Source organism: Nicotiana tabacum, chromosome 2 (assembly GCF_000715075.1).
Source record: "Nicotiana tabacum cultivar K326 chromosome 2, ASM71507v2, whole genome shotgun sequence".
In the NCBI taxonomy this organism is placed as follows: domain Eukaryota; kingdom Viridiplantae; phylum Streptophyta; class Magnoliopsida; order Solanales; family Solanaceae; genus Nicotiana; species Nicotiana tabacum.
Genome location: NC_134081.1, coordinates 58,167,957 through 58,195,453, shown reverse-complemented (window position 1 = coordinate 58,195,453; position 27,497 = coordinate 58,167,957). Strand labels below are relative to the sequence as shown.

The 27,497-nt window shown below is 38.5% G+C and overlaps 2 protein-coding genes across 6 annotated transcripts; one reads left to right on the top strand and one right to left on the bottom strand.

Annotated features, from left to right (window-relative positions):
* Positions 1–9,155: 9,155 nt before the first annotated feature.
* On the top strand, positions 9,156–11,060 carry LOC107826969 (uncharacterized). 3 transcript variants are annotated; one of them, XR_001657390.2, is made up of 3 exons: positions 9,163–9,817; positions 10,068–10,257; positions 10,900–11,060. XR_001657390.2 is itself a non-coding variant. In XM_016654014.2 (2 exons), exons 1-2 carry the CDS (start codon positions 9,232–9,234, stop codon positions 10,920–10,922), a joined length of 609 nt encoding a protein of 202 aa, XP_016509500.1. In that variant the 5' UTR covers positions 9,156–9,231; the 3' UTR covers positions 10,923–11,060. The 3 variants fall into 3 exon arrangements, 2 of the variants coding, with proteins under 2 accessions (XP_016509500.1, XP_016509499.1); XM_016654014.2 differs by lacking the exon at positions 10,068–10,257 and having other exon boundaries at positions 9,156–9,817; XM_016654013.2 differs by lacking the exon at positions 10,900–11,060 and having other exon boundaries at positions 10,068–10,299.
* Positions 10,900–16,772, bottom strand: LOC142170770 (uncharacterized). Of its 3 annotated transcripts, XR_012700298.1 has the most exons (9): positions 16,593–16,772; positions 14,194–14,351; positions 13,531–14,100; positions 13,313–13,387; positions 13,077–13,209; positions 12,378–12,535; positions 12,201–12,298; positions 11,805–12,082; positions 10,900–11,736 (listed from the first exon to the last, which is right to left on the bottom strand). XR_012700298.1 is itself a non-coding variant. In XM_075233367.1 (8 exons), the coding sequence occupies exons 6-8, from the start codon at positions 12,246–12,248 to the stop codon at positions 11,721–11,723; spliced, it is 342 nt and encodes a 113-aa protein (XP_075089468.1). In that variant the 5' UTR covers positions 12,249–12,298; positions 12,378–12,535; positions 13,077–13,209; positions 13,313–13,387; positions 13,531–14,351; positions 16,593–16,772; the 3' UTR covers positions 10,900–11,720. The 3 variants fall into 3 exon arrangements, 1 of the variants encoding a protein (XP_075089468.1); XR_012700300.1 differs by having other exon boundaries at positions 12,201–12,271; positions 13,531–14,351; XM_075233367.1 differs by having other exon boundaries at positions 13,531–14,351.
* Between the last annotated feature and the right edge of the window lie 10,725 nt (positions 16,773–27,497).

Below are 27,497 nucleotides of genomic sequence, written 5' to 3'. Positions count from 1 at the left end.
AGCCGATACGGTGGCGGATGCATCGGCATTGAAGTTATATCCCGACAACCGTGGTGCTTCTTTAGGTCCGGTATGTCTGTAGAAACCGTTCCTGCTCATGAACCCTCGAGAGCTTTGGCCTCGATCATTTCTCCTTTCATTTCGCATAGGGTTGCGCCCAGGTTTGTTGCCACTATACTCTCCATTATACGGCTGATATCGATCCATGTTCGACCTAGTTTCTCGATTGATATCCCTCTTAGTTCTATCGATGGATATGATATGATAAATTGACTCGGGTGGAGCCCCGAGTTGGTCATCTTCGACCCTGATCTTTGATTGATACCGATTATGGACATCGGTCCAAGTGACAGCCGGGTATTCTATCAAATTTTGCTTCAACTGCTGCGAAGCCACCGAACTTCTAATGTTGAGTCCTTGGGTGAAAGCTTGAACTGCCCAATCGTTGGCGACTGGTGGTAGGTCTATTCGTTCCATTTGGAATCGGGACACGAATTCTCTAAGCATTTCATTGTCCTTTTGTCTTACCTTGAAAAAGTTCGATTTTCTGGTTTCAACCTTGATGGCTCCGGCGTGTGCCTTTACGAAAGAATATGTGAGCATAGCGAAAGAATCAATAGAGTTAGGTGGTAAATTATGGTACCATATCATCGCTCCCTTTGACAGGGTCTCCCCAAATATTTTCAGCAATACATACTCAATCTCGTCGCCTTCCAAGTTGTTCCCTTTGATAGCACACGTATAAGAGGTTACACGCTCATTTGGATTGGTCGTTCCATTGTACTTTTGTATTTCAGGCATACAAAATGTTTTAGGGATCGGTTTTGGGGCCACGCTCGGAGGAAAAGGCTTTTGCACGAACTTCTTTGAATCCAGTCCCTTCAGTATCGTGGGTTCCCCAGGGATTTGATCTACCATGGAATTATAGGTTTCGACCTTTTTATCGTTTGCTTCGATCTTCTTTTCCCCTGACTCTATTCGTTTTGTCAATTCCTCGAGCATTTTTATGATTTCAGGGTTAGTCCCCGATTCTTGTTTATTTGATCTTACCACGGCTGGCCCCGTTCTATGGGTGACTTCTTGATGTGGATCGGGCTCAGCCCTGTTAGGTGCCTTGGTTTGTCTCTACAACTGAGCTATCGCCACCTGTTGAGCTTACAGTATTTCGAAGATCATTCGTAGGCTGATCCTGTCTTCTCCGATATTTTGGGTATTTCGAGTTGTGGATCGGGTCCCACCATGGACGCTGTTTTCGAGACCGACATGCCGGTTCGCGTCAATGGCCACATGTGAATTAACATCGATTGGATCCACGACCCGAATCCCAACGGGGTCAGCGGGTGACCTTCCATCACCGGGTGTCACGTTGTTATTCTCACCTTGATAGCCAGATCCGTTGTCGATATGCACGGGGAGTAATTGGGAGATCGTCATCTTTAGCCTGAAATCAAAGACACTTCAAAGAGCAAGTGTAAAATTGTATGTTTTATAGAGATTTGTACCAAATAACTACTATTATCCTTATCTCCACGGTGGACGCCAAACTGTTTACCCGAAAAATGGATAACAATTGAATTTGTGTGTTGTTTTAAGGATACATGATATATAGCTTGGTACAAATAGAGAAAATATACATATTTGGTATCGAAATTAGTTATTAATAAATGCAAACCGAATGAATCAATCGGCCTAGGCCCTCAAGTCTGATCACTCTCAAACTGAATGAAGGGTAAACTAATACAAGAACAAAATGACTGAATATTGGGAACCAGAAGAAAGGCAGTATCTTGCTCTTTTATTATATATATCCCTCTTTCTACAAATGATCAGATCCCCTTTATATAGTAGGGAAGTCATATTCTTAATATAATTTCTAAATATAGTAAGAAATCCCATGATAGATTAATTAATTGGCCTCTCCTTGATATGCGCCGAGATTTCCATCGAGATTCTCGCCTAATTGCCGATATTCCGGCTTTCTATTTTTTGGCTCGATAAGCTTTCCTCGATCTTGATCGGTCTCTTTTTTGCTCGATCTCGACCTTTGATCGGTCTCTGGGTCACGGACTCGACAACCTCACTTCGTATTCTGTCTCGATATTCACGAGGTTGAACTTTGCACAGTCATGTTCTACTCTCGATAAGTCACATGAAAGACGCTTTTGACCGTATACAAAAGTATTAAGCTATTTTGGTAAACAAGAATAAAACTAATCCATAAGAGGCAAAAATTAATCTCTTTAACTAGGTATAACAGTATGAGAGGGGAAGAAGTCTGGTAAAAGGGATTGGGAGAAGGGGAGGAGGGGGCGATAGTATGACCTGTGGCATTTTAAATAGTGTTTAAAAAAGATTCAGAATTTAAAAATAAGAGAATGGAAAAAGGTCAAAATTGCGAGAACTCTACGAAATAGGATAATTATGCCCTTTGCTATGACACATGGCAATTAACAATAGGGAAATGTAATTTTGAATTTAAAAAATAGAATAAAAGGGGTTCGTGAGTCGGGAAGGGAAAAAATGTGCTATTGTGGTTGTTAGTCCCGCCAATATTGCTGTATTTATAAATAATAATTCTGCAAAATATAAGTTATCATAATGAAACAGTAATTAATTCGAGCCCACTGAATTCACAGTGTTTCCTTAAGGAATTTAATCCCCTCCTAGTACCCAAGGTTATGGATTATTTCCTCCCAGGATAGAACGAACCACACACTAGTGTAGCGGTACTTCAAACCCCAGTGTTTCAGCGAATACAAAGTTCGGTAGCAAATCACACTTATAGTTGCTTTGTTTGAAGTTAAAACAATACAGAACGAAGGAGTAGAAACTCAGAAAATCGTATGGAAATGCTGAGAGGAAGGAGTGCAATGTATAGCCAAAGTTGAGCGTTTTTCAGTTTTGTTGGTGTTTTCGTTTTTCATTCGTATCTTTCTTCAACTGCTGCACATAGATATAGCAGCCAGCTTTGAAGATGAACGACCCTCCACCCTCCATGGTGGAGCATGCACTAGCTTGTTTGTGGAGCAAGCACTTGGCCATGGTGGGAAGAGCATTAGGCGGCTGCTATTGCAGCTGGTGGTCAATACACGGATTGAAACATATCCGTTACAAATGCGGATAATCTTACGTTAATATTTACTATTAACAAATAAATTTGGTCCAAAAAATTAATCAATCAATCGATCATTTGACCAAATCCAAATTCGAAGCCGTAGCCGTAGCCGTAGCCGAAGCCGAGCCGAGCCGAGCGAGCGATGATGACGATGGCGCGAGGCTTGCTTTCTTCTTAACTCTTTAAGAGCTACAAGAAGAGCAATTATATATATACGTACCAAAAATATTTTCCTCTTCCAATATGGGAAAATGTTTCATTGTCAAGAGGGGGAAACTTAAAATTTTACTCAAAAAATTTCATTTTCCCTCCATTTCCCATTCACCCTCATTTTAAGACTATTTCATCTTAAATAACAAAAACCTTAACAATCCCCCACATGAATGGGGAATGGCTATATCACGGAAGTATGCATGGAAAAACTGTGTGATTTGCAAGCAATGATTAATCGCATCTGGATAAGTAGGTTTCCCTTTGAACTTTTCGTAGTGAACTTATGTCGGATATACTCGGTCAATCGGTAGATTTGATATCTTTGAACCGTCGAACTTTGGTGTATACCTAGACAACCATAAGTCACACAATCAACCCTTAACCGTCTTTGGCTCTCATTGTTGTGTTCGTTTCAGCCATGAACACCGCCTGGTTTCATAAGTGCGTAGAGAACTGGCCTTACAAAGTTCTCCTTGAAGCGGCTAACACTTCACACTTACATAGGTAATTTCTAAACGTGTCATCCTGTAGATACACTATTTGATATACCCCGTATCAAATTTAGAAATCATTAAAAAGCCTTAATGCTTTATCTTTGGTACTGAACATTGTCTCATCACGAGAACGGACTAAAATTTTATTTGACAATGTTGAACCGTCATTAATGACTTTGTTTGATCTCCTTGAACCTAGATCTTGGGATCTCCAGTCTTCTAGGTAGAGTTACCGCCACAATGACTTGTTCTCGGCCATAGCCCCATTCCCCTTGATGATTTCTCAACTACCTCTCTAGTTAGGCCTTTTGTAAGTGGATCCGACACATTATCACTTGACTTTACATAGTCAATCGTGATAATTCCTCTAGAGAGTAATTTCCTAACGGTTTTATGTCTTCGTCGTATATGACAAGATTTACCGTTATACATAACGCTCCCAGCCCTTCCAATTGCCGCTTGACTATCACAATGTATGCATATTGGTGCCAACGGTTTGGGCCAAAATGGAATGTCTTCCAAGAAATTCCGGAGCCATTCAGCTTCTTCACCGGCTTTATCTAAGGCTATGAATTCAGCCTCCATTGTAGAGCGGGCAATACATGTTTGTTTGGACGACTTCCAAGATACCGCTCCTTCACCAATGGTGAATACATATCCACTCGTGGACTTAGAATCAGTTGAAGCGGTGATCCAATTTGCATCATAGTATCCCTCAATCACTACAGGGAATTTACTGTAATGCAAGTCAAAGTTATGGGTATGTTCTAAATATCCCAAAACTCGTTTCATTGCCATCCAATGAGATTGGCCTGGATTGCTCGTATATCGACTCAGCTTACTTATAGCACAAGCTATATCTGGTCGTGTACAATTCATGATATACATTAAGCATCCCAACACACGAGCATAATCCAATTGTGATATGCTTTGGCCTTTATTCTTTGCTAATGCAAGATTCACGTCAATTGGAGTCTTTGCAATTTTAAAGCCAAAGTGCTTGAATTTTTCAAGTACTGTCTTAATATAATGAGATTGTGACAATGCCAGACCTTGAGGAGTCTTATGGATCTTAATTCTCAGAATTAAATCAGCAACTCCCAAGTCTTTCATATCAAACTTGCTATTGAGCATACACTTAGTAGCATTTATGTTGGCAATGTCATTACTCATTATCAGCATATCATCCACATATAGGCAAACAATGACTATGTGATTTGGAACATTTTTAATGTACACACATTTATCACATTCATTTATCTTAAAACCATTTGACAACATTGTTTGGTCAAATTTCGCATGCCATTGTTTGGGTGCTTGTTTTAATCCGTAAAGAGACTTAACAAGTCTACATACCTTCTTTTCTTTACCTGGAACCACAAACCCTTCAGGTTGTTCCATGTAAATTTCTTCCTCCAACTCTCCATTTAAGAAGGCCGTCTTAACATCCATTTGATGAATTTCAAGACCATACACTGCAGCTAATGCTACTAACATCCGTATGGACGTAATTCTTGTAACTGAAGAGTATGTATCAAAGTAGTCTAGACCTTCTCGTTGTCTATACCCTTTGACTACGAGTCTTGCCTTGAATTTATCAATAGTGCCATCATCTTTGATTTTTCTCTTAAAAATCCATTTAGAACCCAAAGGTTTATTTTCAGGAGGAAGATCAACCAATTCCCATGTATGGTTGTTCAATATGGATTCTATTTCACTATTGACTGCCTTTTTCCAAAATAATAATTTGGAAGAAGTCATAGCTTCTTTAAATGTTTGAAGCTCATTCTCCAATAAGAAAGTCACAAAATCTGGTCCAAATGAAGTAGAAGTTCTTTGACGTTTACTACGTCTTGGATCCTCCTGATTACATGTACTTTCTTCTGTTTCTTCCCGAGGTCGTTTAGATCCTTCATCAAATGACTCACATTCCTTTTTATACGGATATATATTTTCAAAGAACTCAGCATTATCTGATTCTATAACCGTATTATTATGAATGTCGGGATTTTCTGATTTATGAACCAGAAATCGATATGCTTTACTATTTGTCGCATATCCTATAAAAACACAACCAACGGTTTTTGGTCCTATCTTTACCCTTTTGGGTTTAGGAAATTGCACTTTTGCCAAACACCCCCACACTTTAAAATAATTCAAGTTGGGCTTCCTTCCTTTCCATTTTTCATATGGAATGGATTGTGTTTTGCTATGGGGCACTCAATTTAATATTCGATTAGCCGTAAGAATGGCTTCCCCCCACAAGTTCCGTGGCAAACCAGAACTTATCAACAATGCGTTCATCATCTCCTTTAATGTGTGATTCTTTCTTTCCGCAATCCCATTAGATTGGGGCGTGTAAGGGGCTGTTGTTTGATGAATAATTCCATATTCTAAACATATTTTTTTAAAAGGAGATTCATATTCACCACCCCTATCACTTCTTATCATTTTTACTTTCTTGTTAAGTTGCGTTTCAACTTCATTTTTGTATTGCCTGAATGCGTCTATTGCTTCATCTTTACTATTCAGTAAGTAAACATAGCAATATCGAGTACCATCGTCAATAAAAGTTATGAAATACTTCTTTCCACCGCGAGATGGTATTGACTTCATGTCACAAATATCTGTGTGAATTAAGTCTAAAGGATTTGAATTCCTTTCAACTGACTTATAAGGATGTTTAACATACTTAGATTCCACACATGTTTGACATTTTGATTTTTCGCATTCAAACTTAGGCAGTACTTCCAAGTTAATCATTTTTCGCAAGGTTTTATAATTGACATGACCCAAACGTACATGCCATAAATCATTTGACTCAAGTAAGTAAGAAGAAGCTGAAATATTATTATTGTTTTCCACAACCATTACATTTAGATTGAAAAGGCCCTCGGTGAGGTAACCTTTTCCTACAAATATTTCATTCTTACTTATGACAACCTTGTCGGACACAAAAACGCACTTAAAATCGTGCTTAACAAGAAGTCCAGTAGAGACTAAATTCTTTCTCATTTCGGGAACATGAAGGACATTATTCAAAGTCATGACCTTGCCAGAAGTCATTTTCAGAAATATCTTCCCATATCCTTCAACTTTTGCTGTTGAAGCATTTCCCATATAAACTGTCTCTCCGGGTCCAGCAGGAGCATAAGTAGCAAAAGCTTCTTTAACTGCACAAACATGGCGAGTGGCTCCTGAATCAAACCACCACAGTTTAGGATTTCCCACCAAGTTACATTCAGAAAGCATGGCACACAAGTTATCAACATCATCATGGTTTACTACCATGTTTGCTTGACCCCTTTTCTTGTCTTTCTTCGGAGCACGACACTCCGTAGATTTGTGTCCGATTTTCTCACAGTTGTAGCAGTTTCCACTGAACCGCTTCTTGCTTGGGTTGTATTTCGGACCAGAAGCCTTCTTCCTCTTTTTGTTATCTTCAACAATATTTGCTCCCATTATTGTTGAATTTCCACGGCCTCTCCTTTCAGCAGCTTTATTGTCCTCTTCGATTCTCAACCGAACAATGAGATCTTCAAGGGACATTTCCTTTCGTTTGTATTTCAAATAATTTTTGAAGTCCTTCCACAACGGAGGCAACTTCTCAATCATTGCTGCTACTTGGAATGCTTCATTGATGACAAGACCTTCAGCAAGTAGATCATGAATAATTACTTGCAATTCCTGGACTTGGGTAATAATAGACTTGCTATCTACCATTTTGTAGTCCAAAAATTTTACGGCAACGAATTTCTTCATCCCGGCATCTTCAGTTTTATATTTCTTTTCAAGCGCATTCCACAATTCTTTTGACGTCTCCACGCCACTGTATACATTATACAGATTATCATCCAGTCCGCTAAGAATATAATTCTTACATAAAAAATCAGAATGCTTCCACGCTTCAATCACGATAAAGCGTTCATTCTCTGGAGTTTTATCTGGCAGATCAAGAACATCTTCCTTGATGAATTTCTATAGACATAACGTAATTAAGTAGAAGAACATCTTTTGCTGCCAGCGCTTGAAATCAATCCCGGAAAATTTTCCGAATTTTTCTGCCGGTGCCAACGCCGGTGTTCGGCTTGTCGATGCGTTGGCAGTCACCGTCGGAACAGCTTGGTTTTCGCTTTCAGTCGTCATTTTTTCTGTAAAAGAATGACACAAACAAACGTTTAATACACGTTTTCAAACTGGAGTAAAAAATCACGTAGATTTTAATCTCCAACAAAACGCCACGAAGGCTTTACTCTCCAAAACGGGAGTACACAAAACCACAAAGGTTTTAATTTTCAGAATAATAAAAATATCTTTCTTCAACAGCTGCTGCACATATATATAGCAGCCAGCTTTGAAGATGAACGAAGATGAACGACCCTCCACCATCCATGGTGGAGCATGCACTAGCTTGTTTTTGGAGCAAGCACTTGGCCATGGCGGGAAGAGCATTAGGCGGCTGCTATTGCAGCTGGTAGTCAATACAAATGCGGATAATCTTACGTTAATATTTACTATTAACAAATAAATTTGGTCCAAAAAATTAATCAATCAATTGTCCGAAGCCGAAGCCGAGCCGAGCGACGACGACGGCGACGACGCGAGGCTTGCTTTCTTCTTAACTCTTTAAGAGCTACAAGAAGAGTAATTATATATATATACCCACTAAAAATCTTTTCCTCTTCCAATATGGGACAATGTTTTATTGTCAAGAGGGGAAAACTTAAAATTCTACTCAAAAAATTTCATTTTCCCTTCATTTCTCATTCACCCTCATTTTAATACTATTTCATCTTAAATAACAAAATCCTCAACAATGGTCACGAGAGCGGCATTGATGCTACCAAATGGAGAGTAAACTTATCCTATTTAGTCGAAGGACAGTTCGTCCATTTCCGAAAATCTAAAACCTTATTTGGTTTAAGTCTATAGAAGTCTACTTTATATATATATATATATTATTAACTCCATCGAAGGATATTCATATTTTCTTAAATATGTGCAACTTATAATCTTAAAAAATAATAAAATTATCTTTTATAATAGATAAAGATAACTTAATAGTCTAAAAAATATTTATCCTGATTGTATATAATTAACCTAATCACCTTACCTGTTGGCCTTTCCCAAAATAAAAATTCAATACAACCTTTCCAATTTTAAATTGACATCAGAACCGACTTTTGCAGTAATAGTATGGGGGGGAGAGAGAATCCAAGGAACTTTCACATGTATTTCACTCATTGGGTACTGAAATACAGAGACCAAAGCCAGAACAAAGTCCTTAAAATACGTGGACGCTTTCCATACTGAATATCCTATAAAAACGACATTTGTCCATCTTTATCACCACTATTTCGGTCCCTTTTTTAGAAAAAAAGTGTCTAAAATATCTTGAAAGTGCTAGAAATGGAAGATAGTTTGACTGATATTCCAAACTTGAACGTCTCTAGCTCTGGAGATCAAGAAGTGGAAGAACAAATTCAAGAAAATGTTGGAGAAGTCAGCGAAGAGAATAAAGATAGCAAAGGAAAAGAAGAAGGTGGGCTTATTAATCATTTAATTTCCAACATAATGAGCCCTAGAGCAGGAGATGAAGAAGTTGAAGAACAAATTCAAGAAAATGTTGGAGAAATCAGTGAAGAGAGAAAAGACAGCAAAGAAGGTGGGATTATTAATAATTTCATTTCCAACTTAATGAGCCCTAGAGCAGGGGATGCTAGCAACAAAGGAAAAAATAATTTCTTTGATGTTAAAGATGAGGATAATAACAAGGAAGATAGAGCTTCTGAGCAAAGTGGTAATAATTATGGCAGTGGAAGTGGAGGGATAATCAACAATTTCATCTCCAATATTTTTCATCCAACTGAAAATGCTGTTGAGATCAACCAAGAAAACAGCAGTAGAGAAGGACAAAAAGGTGGGGTGGTTCAAGAAAATGAAACTGCAAGTGTTTTAGATAATATTGTTTCCCACTTGCCAACTCCTCTTGCAGGTATGTTCATATTTTCATCTCATTTTTTGGTCTTGATTATAGTGTTTAATTTTAAAGAATTGTCAGCGTAATTATGTAACTTCGAGAACAAGGCAAGCAACCTGCTATAACAAGTTATTTTTGACTGATATTATAAAAATTTGCCTACATTTAACACTATATCTATCAAACTTAAATCCTCTATGTATTTGGACCGACAGTATAAAGATTCAAATGAGTTATTTTTTTTTGTTTGTTTGTTTGAGAGCAGATGATGCAGTTCCGGCAACAGATGAGGCTTCAATACTGATTCATTCAATTGTTCATGACTAGGGGAGATATAGTGTTTCCTATGTACTAAAAATTAGGCAACAAAAGACGGTGCTGAAGATCATTTAGTCAAATGTTCAGTTCCATTCGTGTGGAGAAGAATGTGGTGTATATACGTTTTTACTTTTTGTGTAAGTTTTGATCTGCAATCTCATTGATATTTGTGGTTGTTAGTGCTGAGAAGAGATCAGAAATGAGTCAATGACTGCTCCTTTGTCTTTTTATTTTGTTCTCTATATATATACTAGTAAGGATAGCACGGGCCCAATAATAATATGCTCGGGAGTAGAGCTAAAGTTAATTAAGCTAAAAGAGATCAATTGCACCTATTTAGGAAACTCGGTAATGAAAATTCAGTTTTAGTAGTCTATAAATATCAAAATTGCAAGTGAAGATACACGCATAAATACAAAATATTCAGCAAAAGTCCACTCTTGTAAAGAGCTAACCATATCAACAAAACCGAATAATCTGCGAGCTACAAATGTAGAGCAGTACCACTAAGTCCCAGATAACAGCTGAAGATATAATAAAGGAAGAAAATTTCAACACGACAATGCCTAAGGAAGCAGAAGAATAGAGTTTCAACAAGGAAGGATCATGTTTTCTGATTTAGTCTATTAATCAACACTTGTTGTTCATATTTTCGAATTCTACACTATTGTAAAGTTAGTAGCTATTTCATATTTGATACAATTGATTTAGATCATTTCATCTACTTATGAGAATCAAGAATGCTATTTCAAATTTTCTTTGATTTCAATGTTTAACAGGTCAACCAACTCATAAACAGTGATAACAAATTCATCAGTCACTTGAAAGTTGAAGCAAAGAAGAAATCAGAGGATGAAGCAGAAGGAAGACAGAGAAAAAGGCAATATGTTGGACATTACCTGTACTCCGTCATAAGTTATCAGAAGATGCGTTGAAACTCTTTGGCCTTTAGCTTCTGTCTGAAAATGTAGCTTTGACAAACACACAAATATTATACAAATAAAAAATCAAGGTAGCTAAATCGGAAGGAAAAGTGACCACTTTTCTTATCTGTTTATTTGCACTTTTAATATAGTCTAGCTTGTCGTTGTCCATGTATAGCCCGTCGCACAATGACATAGTTTGTATAACATAAACTTTAAAGTATTTACTGATGCTCAGTAATAAATACTTCAACTAAGGAAAAAAACTTATTTATCAATATTTTAGTGGTAAGAATTGTGTTTAAACACTGTCAAAGATTTTTATAACTGAACTAAAATTAAAAATATGTAAATGATACATGTGTAATTCTTTTGTAAAATAGTAAGAGTAGACATCAGTAGTGTAAAATAGAACACTATGTGATAAACGTAGTAAAATTTTGGAAACGTACATGCATCCTAATTATAAGATATCGCTACACAATATCTAGAGGCCGCTCCAATATCCAAAAAGTAATACCAATTGCCGTCTCAAACATAGACACACACTATCGACAACTATTTACGCAAAAAAATGTGGAACACTTTGTTAAGGCGGCCAACTATCTAAACCTTGTTAAAAGATCAGTACGATCTGTCAAAATGTCTTTGTACATCGCATACCATCTGAGCGGACATCATTGGCTCGACAAACTGTACAAATAAAATATTCATTTTGAGAAAATTAGTAGATGGTAAAATATGGTATTTGAATTTCTAACCTTGACTGTGGCTTTGGTAGAGTACTTGGTTCCCTTTTTCGTTTCTTAGTTCCTTTCACATCACTCAGAAGTATTGGCTCTTCTTCCATAGTTCCCTCGGCATCAGTCATAGATGTTGACTCTTCTGGTAGAAACATGATTGGTTTTTCAGTGTATGATAAAAGGACCAGAGAACTTGCATTTTTGTCTGGTGTTCTGGATGATGACCTTTGTAGCTGAACTCTAAACAGTTTATCTGCAAGTTGTCGATTGATATGGGCAACAGGGAATAACTCGTTCTACAAAGAGATAGTAAAAAATATGGATATGTCAAAGCTTACGTTTATGTGTTAAGCGTGAGAGCATTATATTAGCTTTGTTGGCTTATGTCAACTGTAGCATTGTATGTGTATGTACCTTAACAGTGACGATATCATATATTTGTTCAGCTCTCATTGACAACATTCTTTCGCCCAAGCCTTCAGACACTGTTGTTGTAGTTGTGCCAGTTTCGTCTGTTTTAGTTGAGGTACAATTGATGGCACACAATATCAAATACTGTCAATGCATCATCTTATTAGTAGCAGTTGTTACCTTGGAATTAACATTCCTTGCAGCCTGTAGTTTATGCATTGAATCTCTCTTTTTATTTTGCTCCGAACAAAATGATTACATTCAGAACAACCTAGCAGATAAAATCGTTGAAAATGGTCAGGTAGCGAAATTTCTCCTTCGACGTAAAAAATTTCCGCCTGCAAAATATAAATGATAAAATAAGTCGTTAGCTTTATGTTTATAACATAAGTAGTGGAACATGCTAACTCATCAATTGTTAATTGCATATAACTTTCAGCAATCAAATAATATAAAGTTGCATAGTTAGTAAAACCTCATGAGAAGTGTGTTGTGACAGTAAAATGTAAAAATTAGTTAACTAATTTTATGTAAAACTAAGTTGAAAACTATTCTGCTTGATATTAGAATAGATTTCTTTGAATCAACGGCCTCTTTCACAAATATTAACATGACATAGGATACAAATAGGATGTGATATAGTGATCAAACTTTTAAAGAACATTTCAGAATAAATTTAATTGTGAAGCGAACAATATATAACTTTAATGTAAGAGTTTATTCCAGAAGTTTATACTCTAATATTGTTTAAACTATATTGTAAGTGAGGCAACACGAATAGTAGAATATTAGAACATATTGAACAGTTATCCACATTGTATAAAACATACGCAACGGCGTAGTGCAGTGTGGCAGTTTTTGGTATTTTCTTGAACTCACAGTGGAGGTTTGCATAGCGATAGTTGAAACAGATAATATTTCATCGTCAACAACTACAAGATTAAGTGATGAAGCTGATTCCGTTGAACTCTTCATTGTGTATTCGATTAGCATTTGTTTATTCTCATTTGCCCTGTAATTCGCACGGAAAATCTCAGACAATTGATTTTTCACAGAAGTAACAATAGTTAAATAATGAATGATATGGTACATTTTAAGCACAATTTGTATTGTACCAATTCCGTAATTCAGTTGCTTGCACATACAGGGGATTGATTAAGTCGAGTTGTATCTTGTTGCCAAACGGAAAACTGTGTATGCAAATTTTGTTAATAAATAACAGGGAAGCATTATCCATGTGTAGAAACAGGAATTTCATAAGCTTGCCACCATGGTATTTTTTGGTAGCTATATGTATCGCGACAATAACAGGGTATTCTTGTAGTTGCCTTACTTGTCTCAGTAACTCAGTTCCTTCATTGCTTGCCAAGTCTTCCCATATAGTGAAGAAAAGAGGTTTCTTCCTGTTATATTTATAAGTGTCAGCTAGAGATTTTATTATGTAATAGAAGATTAAATGACTCACTTGTTGTCCATAACTATGGCCTCTTGAAATCTCTTAGTCTGATCAGCGGTGTATTGCATTACCCCACAGTTTGCCACCATAGCTAATAGATCTATTGTTATAAACAGAAAATAAATATTTGCATTCACCATGAGTTCCAAGCAATTAAGTTGTTATAAGGCATAGGGCAACACCGCAAGGCTGTTGTTCAAGATCGAGGAACGAAAATGTACTCAGTCTCGACGGAGGAGGTAACAGTGCCTCATTTTTATTATTCTTTGGAATAGACTCCACAATAGTGAATCTGTCGACGACCCATTCAAACTGGTTGATATGTAGTGAATAAGGCTGCGTATTTCTAACTTTTGCAGTTGAAATGAGATACGTCTCAAAAAGTTTGAACAAGTTATCACATCGTCTAATGTCGTCACCATAGAGTATTACACCAATTTGTTCCTCCTACAATGTTATTAAGAATAATAATGCAGTAATTATTGGAAGAGTACAAGTGAGAAGATGTTATGTTACAATTATAGTTGTAACCTGACTTACGTTTTCATCCTGGACAATTATTGTCTGAAAACGAACTCGCTGATCTCTGCTGTCTCGCGGCCGAAATTTATCTACAGTCTGGACTTTGCAAGTCCATTCTGTAGTTAGTGGTATGATTTCACTGATACTAAGTCTTTATTCTATTTTATCAATATAACCTGCATATTGATATCCGTAAAATTGCAAGAACAAACTATCCCACATTACAAATATAAGGCAGCAAATAAAGAAAATAAAAAAGAAGTAGATATAAAATTCATGAGAGAAATTCAATATTAATTACAACCCAGTTGGAGAAAGACTGTTATTCCATGAAATACATTGCAAGTATGAGTACAAAGAAAGCTTCCACTCTGATGGGGATTTCATTTTAGCAGGGAAACTATTTCTACCTTGTACTTGTAAATTTTTTAAAAGTTATTTCCGCTCTGCTCCAATTCTGTATCACTTACTCGTATAACATTTGAATATATTCATACTCCACTTGCACATTGGGATAGTTGCAAGCAAAGACACATTATATGCTTTTACACAATGAGCTCAGAATTCGCATTTTCTGATAAAAAGAAAAGACAATGAGCTCAGGATGACCTCCAAATCATTTTTCGTCAATGAACATAAATCTCAGCTTTCTACCTGCTCTTTTCATAAACTAAACAAAACTTAGCTTGGTAGAGAAATCCCAGAGCAAGCATATCAATACCCTTTCTTCTTCATACATAAGAAAAACTTAATATTTAAATTATCCATCAAAAAAGTTTGCATACCAGTATGTTCAACATTGCTATTTTAAACTTTTATAACATTGAAGAATTTTGTCAAACACCTAAACAACAAAAATCATTGATACTCAATAAAAATACAGATAAAGATGAATGAAAGAGATGTTTGAAGTGATACCCACCATAAAATAAGATCGATGGAAGAAAACACAATTCAAACTTAAGATCAAGAGGAGATAGACAACAGATGTTTTGGAGATGGCATTGGAGACGTGTTAATTCTCCCAAAAGTATTAGATTGAGATGAAAAACCAAGACATAACCCTGGTTAAAGAGAATGAAGCCACTAAGCATACACTCGGCAATATATACAGGAACCTCAAATAAGCATAAACATGAGAAACAACAAATTTGACACTTTTAACATCTCCAATAACTTATACAGTGTAACAAAGAAGAGAATTAGCAAACTTAATGTTTACCGTGTGAGAGATTAAGATGAATCAAATAGATGGTAGAATAGATACCCACAGAAAAAATACAATTGACGGAAGGAAACACACTGAAGTGCAAATTTGACAACAAGAGGAAAGACGGAGAGCACATATGTTCTGGATTTTTCTTAGTTCCAGATCTTCACGGTTGTTCGAGATTTAGCCGAGAAACCAGCAGTGCTTCCACGCGTTAAAATTGAAACTCCACGTGTTAGCTGTGAAAGTTTTGAAATGACAGAAGTATCCTCACATTAATTTTAATTTCTTTGTTCCTTTTTTTGATTGTTACGAGTTGAATATAGGTAATTACATTTGAGTTAGCAAGTGAATGATATGTAGCTTATGTATATTCTTAATCTATTGCTGACTGCACTATAAGGACCCTATAGCCAATCATCCTAAGGTGCCCTATACCATACATTTATATGATATTTTCTATTATATTATCCTAATGATGTCCACTTCAAGTAATCAAACCTTTTTGAATTGTAGATTTATCAATATACTGGGGAGGAGTCACTTAACCACTCAAACAGTACCAAATGAAAAAAGAGAGGAAAAGAAAGAAAGCTGCTGCATTATTGAATTTTGTGAGGACCCTCTATAATAAACAATGTTATCGATAACTCCAGCTATAAAATGTAAGCCTATAACTTATGACAAATTACATAACTGATCTGTTTTCCTCTTTCTTTTTCTTTCCCTTATGCTTTTCTGAAATGGCTTATTTGTTGTTTATGGGTATCCAATTGTATTAGCTTTAACAGGTGAATGATGCTAATCTTATTGTAGAAAATTCCACTGGAAATCTGGTCCAGGCACAGTTTATACAGTTGGATAATGTTACCAGCAGCTTAAGAAGTTCTACGTTGAGGCGCATGTACGAATTTCACCCAAACAAGCTCCCAAATATTGGCTCATATTTCGAGTGTCTGTTCCGCCTATTGGCCGAATACTTATTTTGTTTCTAAAGCATCACAAAAATTAGTTGAATTTCAGGCTTAGCAATGGAAAAAAGCCAAAGAAATTAGGTTTAAAAATTAGGTAAAGCATATAAAAAGAACAATACACAACAACAACCATAAATCACATCAATTTTAAACCCTTTTTCCGAAAAATAACCAGCTTACGGTACAACAAAATATAAAACAAAGACAAAGAACAGTAGGAAGTGCAAACTAACCAACTCAGTTGTGGAAGCAAAGAGGATGTACACAGGGAGAGCGGAGCAGATTAATCACTTTAAGATTGAATATCAAACGAAAACCCCAAAGATCTGATCTTTTTGCAGAAGAAGAAAAAATAGTGAAGAAAGTGAAACCACTAAACCTGCAGAAGAAAAAACAGAAGCAGAGGAAAGCAAAGCAGCGAAGATAAAATTGAGATGTAACAAAATTTGAAGCGGTGCTTTCTACGTGGCAAATTAGAAACGTGGCAGCAGCAGTTGAAATGTCAAAAATGCCCCTCTGCCAGGCAGGCATGTTGACGGAGAGCTCCTTGCTTTCCCTCTTATTAGATAGTAGTAATATAGCGTCAACATTTACCCAGTTACTGTTTTTCCCCGCAATACAATCTCTATAGGTTGCAAGACTCTTTGGTCATTTGGTTACCGAAATTAGAATTTTAATCTCAATATTTGGGATTTATTTAGAGTATTAATTAAAAGCGACATAAAATTTGTATGAAAATCTTAATATTAGCTATGATGTGGGATTATAATCCAGAAATTCGAAGCAAACGACCCCTTAAATTTTGTCCCTTCCTTTCTACATTCTACATGCATTTTTCGTTTTGTCTTTGATCTCAAGGGTTCTCAGTGCTAAAAAGAAAAGCAGTTCAGAAGCGAAGGAAATATCAGGTCACACTACTAGTGACATTTGTCCCCCCTTCTCATTACTATTTAGTCAATTCAAAGAATGACATCAAATGGATCAATATATTTCTTTTAAGGATCTTGTCTGCGTGTTTGGTTCGTATACGTGTAACATGTCATTTTAGATTAAAATTTATAGTTCAAGTTTTGCACATCAGGGGCAAACAAATCAGAATTCGTAACTTCAATTTCTTTCCTAGAGACTTGGGAAAGAGAACAAACACACAAAAAAGGATCAGGAAAGGAAAGAGAAATTTAGGGTGAAATGATTAACACTATAATTACAATGAGTGAAGATTAAGCTTCCAAAACATAATATATGGTACGTTCATAATGGATTTAACGCCAAATTAAAGTATAGAGTAATTCTGGATCCCCTGATGCCGACATATTGGAAGAACTTTTGAGAAAGACATATATGCTTTAGCATGCTAGTAATACTTTTTACGCCATTTTCTATTTTCTATTTTTTATTTATTTTTCCACAAAAGTCCACCGGGATAGTGTGGGGTTTAGGTTATACCCCAACCTTTAGATAATCAAAAAGGATAAGTACACGGAGGAACACATAAACCATAGCCTCCAAAACATTATGGAGAATGATAGTACTCCTAGCTTTGGTGGTTACATACTTTACAGTATGTATACATCGAGCTTCACAAAAAGATACTATAAGTATAGTTGTAAAAACTATACAAACATCATCATTATCTAACGTTTGCATCATTAATTATAAAATAGTTCTTCCTTGGTCTGAATCTGAAGTTTGGAATGTTCTCCTGATCCAATATCCCAATTGCCTTCACATAGTCTGGTAAGGAGCTCTTATTATCAAAGATAACTCGATTTCTCCCCTTTTCACCCATGTTTGCTAATTGATCCACATCCATATTTCCCACTCTGAATGTATGGACAAAACAAAAATTACCATTACTTGAGAGAAGAACAATCTGGTCTATGATATGTTGGATGTGCCAAGGAACCTTCATTTTATTGTTAATCGTGTCTACTATCAATTGGTAATCAGCTTCAACTATTACATAGGAGTATCAACCAGAAATGCATATTTTTATACCCTGAAGCATAGCTTTGGCCTCAGCCATATTGTTACTACAAGTGCCATAGTAATCAGCAAACGCGGAAATGCAAGAACCTTGACTATTTCTAAGTATTCTCCCTCCGCTAGAGTTTCCTGGATTCCCCTTACTACAACTAGCCGTGTTTAATTTTACCCATCCATCATCAGGTTTATACCACCTTACCAATTGGCTGGTAATGACCTGTCTAGCCGTTTCCACTACTGTGTATAAAGCATGGTAAGGCTGAGGAAGAGTAACTTTGGGGAATTGAATATTTAAAAAGAAAATCATATATTTAGACACTTGCTGAATTATAAATCTTTCAGACATATGAATGTTTTCAAATATGGAAGCACACCTACTCTTCAAAATCTCATAACAGATAACTAATGGTAGGTATTGTAATAAAGTAGCATGGATTTTATTCTTTATTTTTACTAGCCACCAACACATTAGAATATGTCTCATATTTTCCATTCTCAAGGTGATACCACAATTTCTACCGAAGAATAGCCAAACTTGTGTAGCAATCTGACTTTTGCAAAAGAGATGAGTGACAGTCTCCTCATTGTAATTAGTACATCAAGAGCACATGGATGGAACCATTCTACCAAATTTCTGAATCATTTCATCAGTAGGAATTCTGGACTGAATCATCCTCAACATAAAAAATGAGATTTTGAAAGGAATTCTCTTGTGCCACATCATAGATGCAGTGAAAGATCTAGACCTTTATTTTATCATATTTTCCCATGCCGATTTACAAGTAAAGACTCTATTTGAATCAACTGACCAAACTGGCAAATCCTCGTTGCACCCATAAATCTCAATTTTCAAAATATTGCTAATGAAACTATCGGGGAGGACTTCCTTAAGCTTGGTCACATTCCTTCTTCCCTCTTCAATGAAGTTCAGGACCTTAGTGTGTCTAGATGCATTAGGTAGTTGCCTGAGCTTAGCCAGAGCACCTCTGCCAGTCCAATTATCCCACCAAAATGACACATTACCTTTGCCTATCTTCCATAAAATGAATTTTTCAGCATCTTCCTTGTTATCCATGAGCCTTTTCCAGGTGTGAGATTGACCATATGACCACTTTCTAGCTATTGGATGTTTTCTTTTGCAGTACTTTGCCTTTAGAAAACTCTTTAGCAATCCCTTTTTGGTTCTAAAATTCCACCAAACTTTAGCTGAGAAGGCTCTACAAGTGTCATGTAGAGACCTAAAACCAGCTCCTCCTTCAATGGTGGGATCGCATAAATAAGCCCATGATATCCAGCGCACCTTGTTTCTATCTTCAATCTTCCCCCAAAAGAAATTAGAGATTATCCTCTCAATCTAGTATAAGACCGTTTTGGAAGGATACAATACAGATAAAAGATGGAGTGGGAGAGATTGAAGAACATATTTTATTAGAACGGCTTTACCTCCAAAGGAAAGAAGTTTCCTTTGCCAACCTTGCATTCTTCCAGAGACTTTGGCTACCATGTTACAATTTTCTTCCTTCCCAAGTAAATAGGACAACCTAAATATTGCATGGGGAACTGAAGGTATGGAAAGTCAGTAATATTTTTGACATCCTTAACATTATTTTCATCAAATAGTGAGGAGACATAGAATCCAGATTTTTCTTTATTGACTTTCTGACCGGATATACATTCATATTCTTTTAGCCTGTCCATCATCAAACTGAGAGAAATTAAATCACCTGATGAAAATAGAATAGTATCATATGCATAACATAAATGGGTGATAAATGGGCCATTCTTCTCTGCTGAGTATGGAATAAAACCACTTTTTGGGAGCATGTTCATCAATCTAGAAAGTAGTTCAGCTCCAATCACAAACAAGGAAGGGGATATTGGCTCCCCTTGTCTGATCCTTCTGGAAGATTTAGAGAACCCATGTCTAGTGCCATTAAGGTTGATAGAGTACCAGACATTATTGATCAACCTCTAAACTCTGTCAATCCAGATCTCAGAGAAGCCCATTTGTCTCATAACCTGGTATAAGTACTCCTAATCCACTCTATCATAAGCCTTGGCCATGTCTAGTTTCATGACTACATTACTAGTCTGTGGGGCTTGATTAATATTATGAACCATCTCCTGAGTTAGCATAATATTTTCCGTGATTGCCCTCCCTTTAATAAATCCCGTTTGACATAGAGATACCAATTTCTACATCAGCGGTCCCAATATTTGGTTCATAATCTTTGAGATTATTGTGCAAGAATAATTACTAAGACTGATAGGTCTTAACTCAGTGAATTATTGTGGGCAGGCCACCTTGGGGATCATGATCAGACAAGTATGAGTAAATGCTTTTGGTAAACGGGTACCTGCAAAAATTTGAAGGCTGGTCGTTTTGAGCGTATTAGCCCCGATCCCCTATTTACTGCATTTACCGTATCTGTTTCTGCTTATGTGACTTTCTGGGAGGTCTTATTTTGGCTTCAGAGTGTTTTGGGACACTTAGTCCCTAAAACGGAAGCTTAAGTCTTAGGATTTTGGCTGTATTCAGGATGGTGTGAAGACGACTCCGCAATGGAGTTCTGTCAATTTCGTTAGCTCCATTGGGTGATTTTGGACTTAGAAGCATGTCCGGACTGTGAATTTGAGGTATGTAGCTAATTTAGGCTTGAAATGGCGAAAGTCGAATGAGAAGTTTGACCGGGGGATTGACTTTTTGATATCGGGGTCAGATTCCTATTCCGAATGTTGGACTAGGTCCGTAATGCTGAATATGACTTATGTACAAAATTTGAGGTCAATCCGACATGGTTTGGTAGGTTTCGGCATCGTTTGTGGAATTTGAAAGTTTAGAAGTTCTTTAGGCTTGAATCCGGGTGTAATTGGTATTTTGATGTTGTTTTGATTGATTCGAAGGCTCGAGTAAGTTCCTATAGTATTTCGGGACTTGATGGTATGTTTGGTTGAGGTCCCGGGGGCCTCGGGTGAGTTTCGGGTGGTTAACGAATCATTTTTGGCCTTGGTGAGATAGCTGATATCTGCTGCTGTAGTTTTCTAGTTTCCTCTTACACGTTCGCGAGAGGAGCCACGCGTTCGTGAAGAGTGTTTCTGAGTTGGTAAGATTTTGCTCTACGCGTCCGCGAACGAGAGGATGCGAAGGTATAGCAGTCCGCGAAGGGGAGTGAGGCAGCTGGGGACCCCCCAGTCTTTTGTTCTACGCATTCGCGAGGCGAGGAACGCGTTCACGAAGGTCTGAGTTTGCAAAGCTTCGCGTTCGCGAAGCGTAGGTCGCGTTTGCAAAGAGTTAAGTTGAGAGGCAGTCAGAGTTGGTCTACGCGAACGCGAGAGGACGGTCGCGTTCGCGAAGAAGGATATCTGGGCAGGCAGTATTAATTTCAAAAATGAGGGTTTGGACCCATTTTTCATATTTTGAGCTAGAGAACACGGAATTGGGCGATTCTTGAAGGGATTTTAGTGGAGTTGATTAGGGTAAGTGAATCCTACTTGGTTTTGGTTAAATTCCGTGATTTCATCTTTAATTTTATCATCTAATTTGTGATTTGGGGTGAGAAATTAGGGAAAAAGAGGAAGAACTCTTGAGTTAGAATTTTGAGGTTTTGAATGGGATTTTTGTTATCAAATTTGAGTAATTTTGGTATGATTAGGCTCGTGAGTTAATGGGCTTTCGGGTTTTGTGACTTTTTTTGGATTTTGAGACGTGGGTCCAAGGGCCGGGTTCAGGCCGATTTCGGATTTTTGGCTTATAATTTTATGTTTTTCTTGTGGAATTGATTCCTTTAGCCTATATTAATTATACCGTACTGCTTGTAGCTAGATTCGGGGCATTTGGAGACTGATTCGAGGGGCAAAGTAATTTCGGAGTAGGATTTTCTTGTGGCTAGATTCGGGGCTTGGCATGTAGAGATAGCAGAGTAATATTCTTTACACTGTTCGGATCTGCTTCACTTTACTGTTTGAGTTGCCTATTTAATTTGAAAGCATGCCTACGTTTCTGTTAAGTTATTTCTATTTCATCTGTACCGGTTGAGTTCGTCACTGCCTTTCAGTCCAAAGTTTGGACTTGTTACTTACTGAGTTGGATGTACTCGCGTTACTCCCTGCACATCGTGTGCAGATCCAGGCATTTTTTGTCACGGCTGCAGTTGCTGATTGCGGCTTCAGAGTTCGGAGACTACCAAGGTAGTTGCACGGCATTCGCAGGCCTTTATTCTTCTCCTCTATCACCAGTTGTATTTTTAGTTTATTTCTCTAGACACTGTAGTGGACTGTATTCTAATTTAGATGCTCATATACTCTATGACACCCTGGTTTTGGGATGGATTGTATCGTATTTTGGATATTTCTGTTTTCAAAAAGGCTTTTCTAAATTATTAAATTACTTTTGTCTTTATGTTCAAAGATTTTTATGTGTTAGGATGTTGAGTTGTGGCTTGCCTAGTTCCACGATAGGCGCCATCATGACGGGGTAGGTTTTGGGTCGTGATAAGTTGGTATCAGAGCCTATAGGTCTCACGAGTCATGAGCAGGTTTAGTAGAGTCTTGCGGATCAGTACAGAGACGTCTGTACTTATCTTCGAGAGGCTGCCAAAACATTAGGAAACTTCACATTCTTGAATTCTTGTTGTGTGAATCTTTTGATTCTGGTAACCAAATTTTTGTGGTTCTAATTCTCTCACAGATGGTGAGGACGCGTACTACAGGGCAGGATGGACAGCTACTAGTACCACCAGTCAGGGCCGCAAGAGGCCGAGGTCGCGGTAGAGGCCACGGTATGGGCAGAGGTGCAGCTCGCACCGCAGCTAGGGCAGCACGTGCAGATCCACCCATTGCCCTAGTTCAGAAGCAGGCTCCAATTGTGGATAAGCCTGTGGGACTAGCTCAGGCACCACCTGTGCCCATTGTGATTCCAGGCCTTTAGGAGGCCTTAGCTCAGATTCTGACCATGTGCACCAGTCTTGCTCAGGCGGTCTCTGTTCTAGCCGCAGCAACCACTTCTCAGGCCGGGGGAGGCAATCGGACTCCCGCCGCCCGCACACCAGATCAGGTGGTACAAGGACTCCAGACACCGGGGGCACCACCAGCCCAACCGATTTCAACTGCTCAGGACTATGTGGTTCCTGCTATGCCCGAGGATGAGCAGCGTAGATTGGAGAGGTTTAGGAGGCTCCGGCCTCCATCTTTCAGTAGTGCAGAGGGAGAGGATGCGCAGGGATTCTTGGACAGGTGGTAGAGGATACTCTGTACAACCGGTATTCTAGAGACCAATAGAGTCTCGTTCACTACCTTTCAGTTCTCTGGGGCTGCCTTCAGTTGGTGGGAGGCTTACGAGAGGCGTAATCCAGTCAGCGCAGCACCCCTTACCTGACAGCAGTTCTTCGTTCTCTTTCTGGAGAAGTTCATGCCTCAATCCTGCAGAGAGGAGCTATGTAGGCAGTTCGAGCAGCTTCGTCAGGCTGATATGTCCGTGACGCAGTATGAGATGAGATTTTCAGAGTTCGCCCGTCATGCTATCTGGTTGGTTCCCACAGACAGGGAAAGGATCAGGAGGTTCATATATGACCTCACTTTTCAGCTGCGATTGCTTATGACTAGAGAGAGAGAGTGTTTGGTGCTACATTTGATGAGGTTGTCGATATTGCTCGTCAGATTAAGATGGTTCGCAGCCAGAAGCGGGTTGAGAGGGAGGCCAAGAGGCCTCGTGGACAGGGTGGATTCAGCGGTGTTCCTTTTGGGGTTCAGTTCCACCACGGTAGGGGCCATCCTTTCAGACATGCTCAGACGACTCACTCGGTTCACCGTGGTGCATCATCTGGCCATGGTGCACACAACTATCAGCAGGGCCAGTCTTCATTCGGTACACTTCCAGCTCAGAGTTTGTCTCATGCACCATCAGCTCAGGGTTCATCTGTGTCAGGACCTTCTAGCAGTTATTTCGGTGCTCGGAGTTCCCTTCAGTCCCCACCGCCATTTGCAGAGAGAGGTTGCTTAGAGTGCGGAGATTTGGGTCATATCAAGAGGCATTGTCCCTGCCTCTTGGGAGGTTTATCTCAGCAGAGGAGTCAGCCTTCAACTTCGGCACCCGTTACTTCACCACCCGCCCAGCCAGATCGGGGTGGAGCTCAGTCAGCTAGGGGTCGCCCTAGAGGGGAAGGCTGATCAGGTGGCAGTTAGGCCCGTTTCTACGCACTCCCTGCCAGACCAGATGCCATTGCTTCAGATGCTGTGATTGCAGGTATTGTTTTAGTTTGCCATAGAGATGCCTTGTATTATTTGACCCTGGTCCCACTTATTCATATGTGTCCTCGTATTTTGCTCATTATCTAGATATGCCCTGTGAGTCTCTAGTTTCACCTGTTCATGTGTCTACACCGGTGGGCGATACTGTTATTGTGGACCGTGTATATCGGTCATGTGTGGTGACTATTGGGAGTCTGGAGACTAGAGTAGATCTCTTATTACTTAGTATGGTCAATTTAGATGTTATCTTGGGTATGGTGAGTTATAAGATGTTTTATTATATGGCTTAGAGCCAAGTAGGGGAGTCTGCTATCTATGATTTGATTGCACGATTTTGTACGGTATTAGTTTTGGACTGAGGCATACTTGTTGATTGGTTAGGACTTACAGAGGTTGATATCGGGGATGACCTGAGTAAGAAAATTTCTTGAATGCAGGTTATATCGCACTTTATGAAAAAAAAATCATGAAATGATTAAATTGTTATTTTGAAGGATATAGTGCACACATGGTGTGAATTTGATTGGTGGTGTTAAGACAGGGTTACCCCTTCGAGCGTTGTTGTGCTAATGAGGCGCGTGTCTTTCAGCCCATTTGGGCGGTGCAATTTAGAATCTAAAATTTACATTTAATGGTGCTGAGATTTGCGGTAATTCTGTATGATTATGGATTCTATATTTTAGTATAAGAAAGGTAAGAAGAATAATTTTAAATTCGCATAAGGTATTTTCAGAGTGAGCGTTACAATTGAGGTATTTATGGAGGTACTTAAAAAGAGTACAATGGCTTACGGGCCTTATGGTGGTGTGGTGTTATGTTAGGGTGTATTGTAGTGAGCTTTGGGTAAGGATCATGGAGTTCTGACAAGGAGAAGTATCAAATTGAGGATAATTCAGAAGAAACTCAAAGTAATAGGATAACTGGGTAGTAGGCTAGACCAGTATAGAGAGGACATGATAGATGTGGTGTGTTGTGCAGGATTAAGATTTACATGTACAAGGTGAAAATTTATTCTTGAAGGCAAGTTCACGAATTCTGGATAGAATGGTCAGTGTGTATATTTAGATGAATGTTATAGTTGTTCGGTAATCCCTGAGAGGGGTGCTCGGTTGAAAAGGGCATTGTGTTTTGATTTACGGATGTTCATTGGTATTGCGATACTCTTTTGGTTGATCGACTGCTGATATTCACTTTTACTATGTGGCACAGAAGAATTTTAGGAGTATTTCTCGTGGATGATCGTGTATGATAGATGTGTTAGACATTCTGGCGGTGGAGTTGGGATCAGATATGCAATTCATGTGTTAGATAGATTTGGAGACTGGGAGTTCTCAAGAGTAGGTTGTTTCTATGGTTGTGGACTATAAAGTCATGGCCGAAGCTGGCTAGATGATAGTATGTGTTATAATTCAGTCATTGTGGGCTATCGTAGAGTTATTTATCCATGTGGGGGTGCCCGGAGTTGTTTTGGGGGTCCATTGGTAGGCCCAATTAGGATGTGTATTCTACACCGAGTCGTATTGGTTGGCTTCATACTGCTATTGTTGAGGGATGTGTCATTCAGTTGTTGAGCTTACTCGTATTTTGATATGTTCGGTGAGTTACTCTTCTATGCTAAGAGGGGTTGTGATTCGTTGGTTGTATACACCCATGGTGCAGTTCTATAGGGGCTTTATAGCAGAAATTTGTGCGAGATGGGTATTTGGGTGATGCATGAGTGGTTGCGCATTGGTTATGTTCTTTCGGGTTTGTGTGGCATTGTGTCATTTGCTTCTCCATGGTTATGGTAATGCACTTCGAGTACTTGATGCCAGATTGCACGTGGTTATTGATTTTGAGCATGGTGGCTGAGGTATTTCATATGGATCAGTGTTTGGATGGGGTCGCGTATTGCTGCAGATTTATGTTAAGATATGATCCTTGTGTTAGATTTGTGTGTTATGGTTCTACGGTATGTGATGGGTTCTTAGCATTGAGTTGGGGTGGTACCCGTCAGGCTTACAGGACAATTCTCTTGTTTGAGTTATTTTCGTGATTGAGTACATTTGGAAGGTTGCTTATTGGTGCACAGATTGCACGGGTTGTGGTTTTAGATAGTATTGGTGTGGCATGTTAGTAGAGTAGCTGGTATTTGATAAGATGAAGTCGTCGGAAATCCAGCTTAGGAATTTGCTATGGTTCTGGTCGAAAGAGAGAGAGCTCCACGACTGGTAGATCTGGTGATTGGTTACGAGTCTCTGCATGTTTCTTTCATCATCGATGGTGTATGAAGGTTTTAGAATGGAGTCTTGTTTGATATGAGGTTTATTACCGGCATGGGTTGTTTCGAGCAGCTACGGTGATTAGAAATCATTGCTTCGAGCATTTGAGCTGTGTGGTATTTGAAGTTTTGAGAATTTGAGTTACGGTTACAGCTTTTGGTACAACTTGTTCAGACTTATACAGTGTGTAGGTTGTGAGATTCCGACCTTATAAGAAATTCTGGATGTTGAGAATTGGATTCTAAGGCTTGTGGGCTAGGTAGAATTAAGAAATTTTAGTTATGTGGTGTTATCAGACCTATATGGGATAGGGTGACGTGGGATCACCCCCGGGTACATGCGTGGTAAGATGGAATAGTGATTTGGTGGCTTGGAAACAACTCTTGGCACGTTCGAAGTCGAACGTATGTTTAAGTGGGGGAGGATGTAACGACCCGGCCGGTCGTTTTGAGTATATTAGCCCCGATCCCCTATTTACTGCATTCCCTATACTGTTTCTGCTTATGTGACTTGCCGCGAGGTCTTGTTTTGGTTTCGGAGTATTTTGGGACACTTAGTCCCTAAAACGGAAGCTTAAGTCTTAGGATTTTGACCGTAGTCGGGATGGTGTGAAGACGACTCCGAAATGGAGTTCTGTCGGTTCCT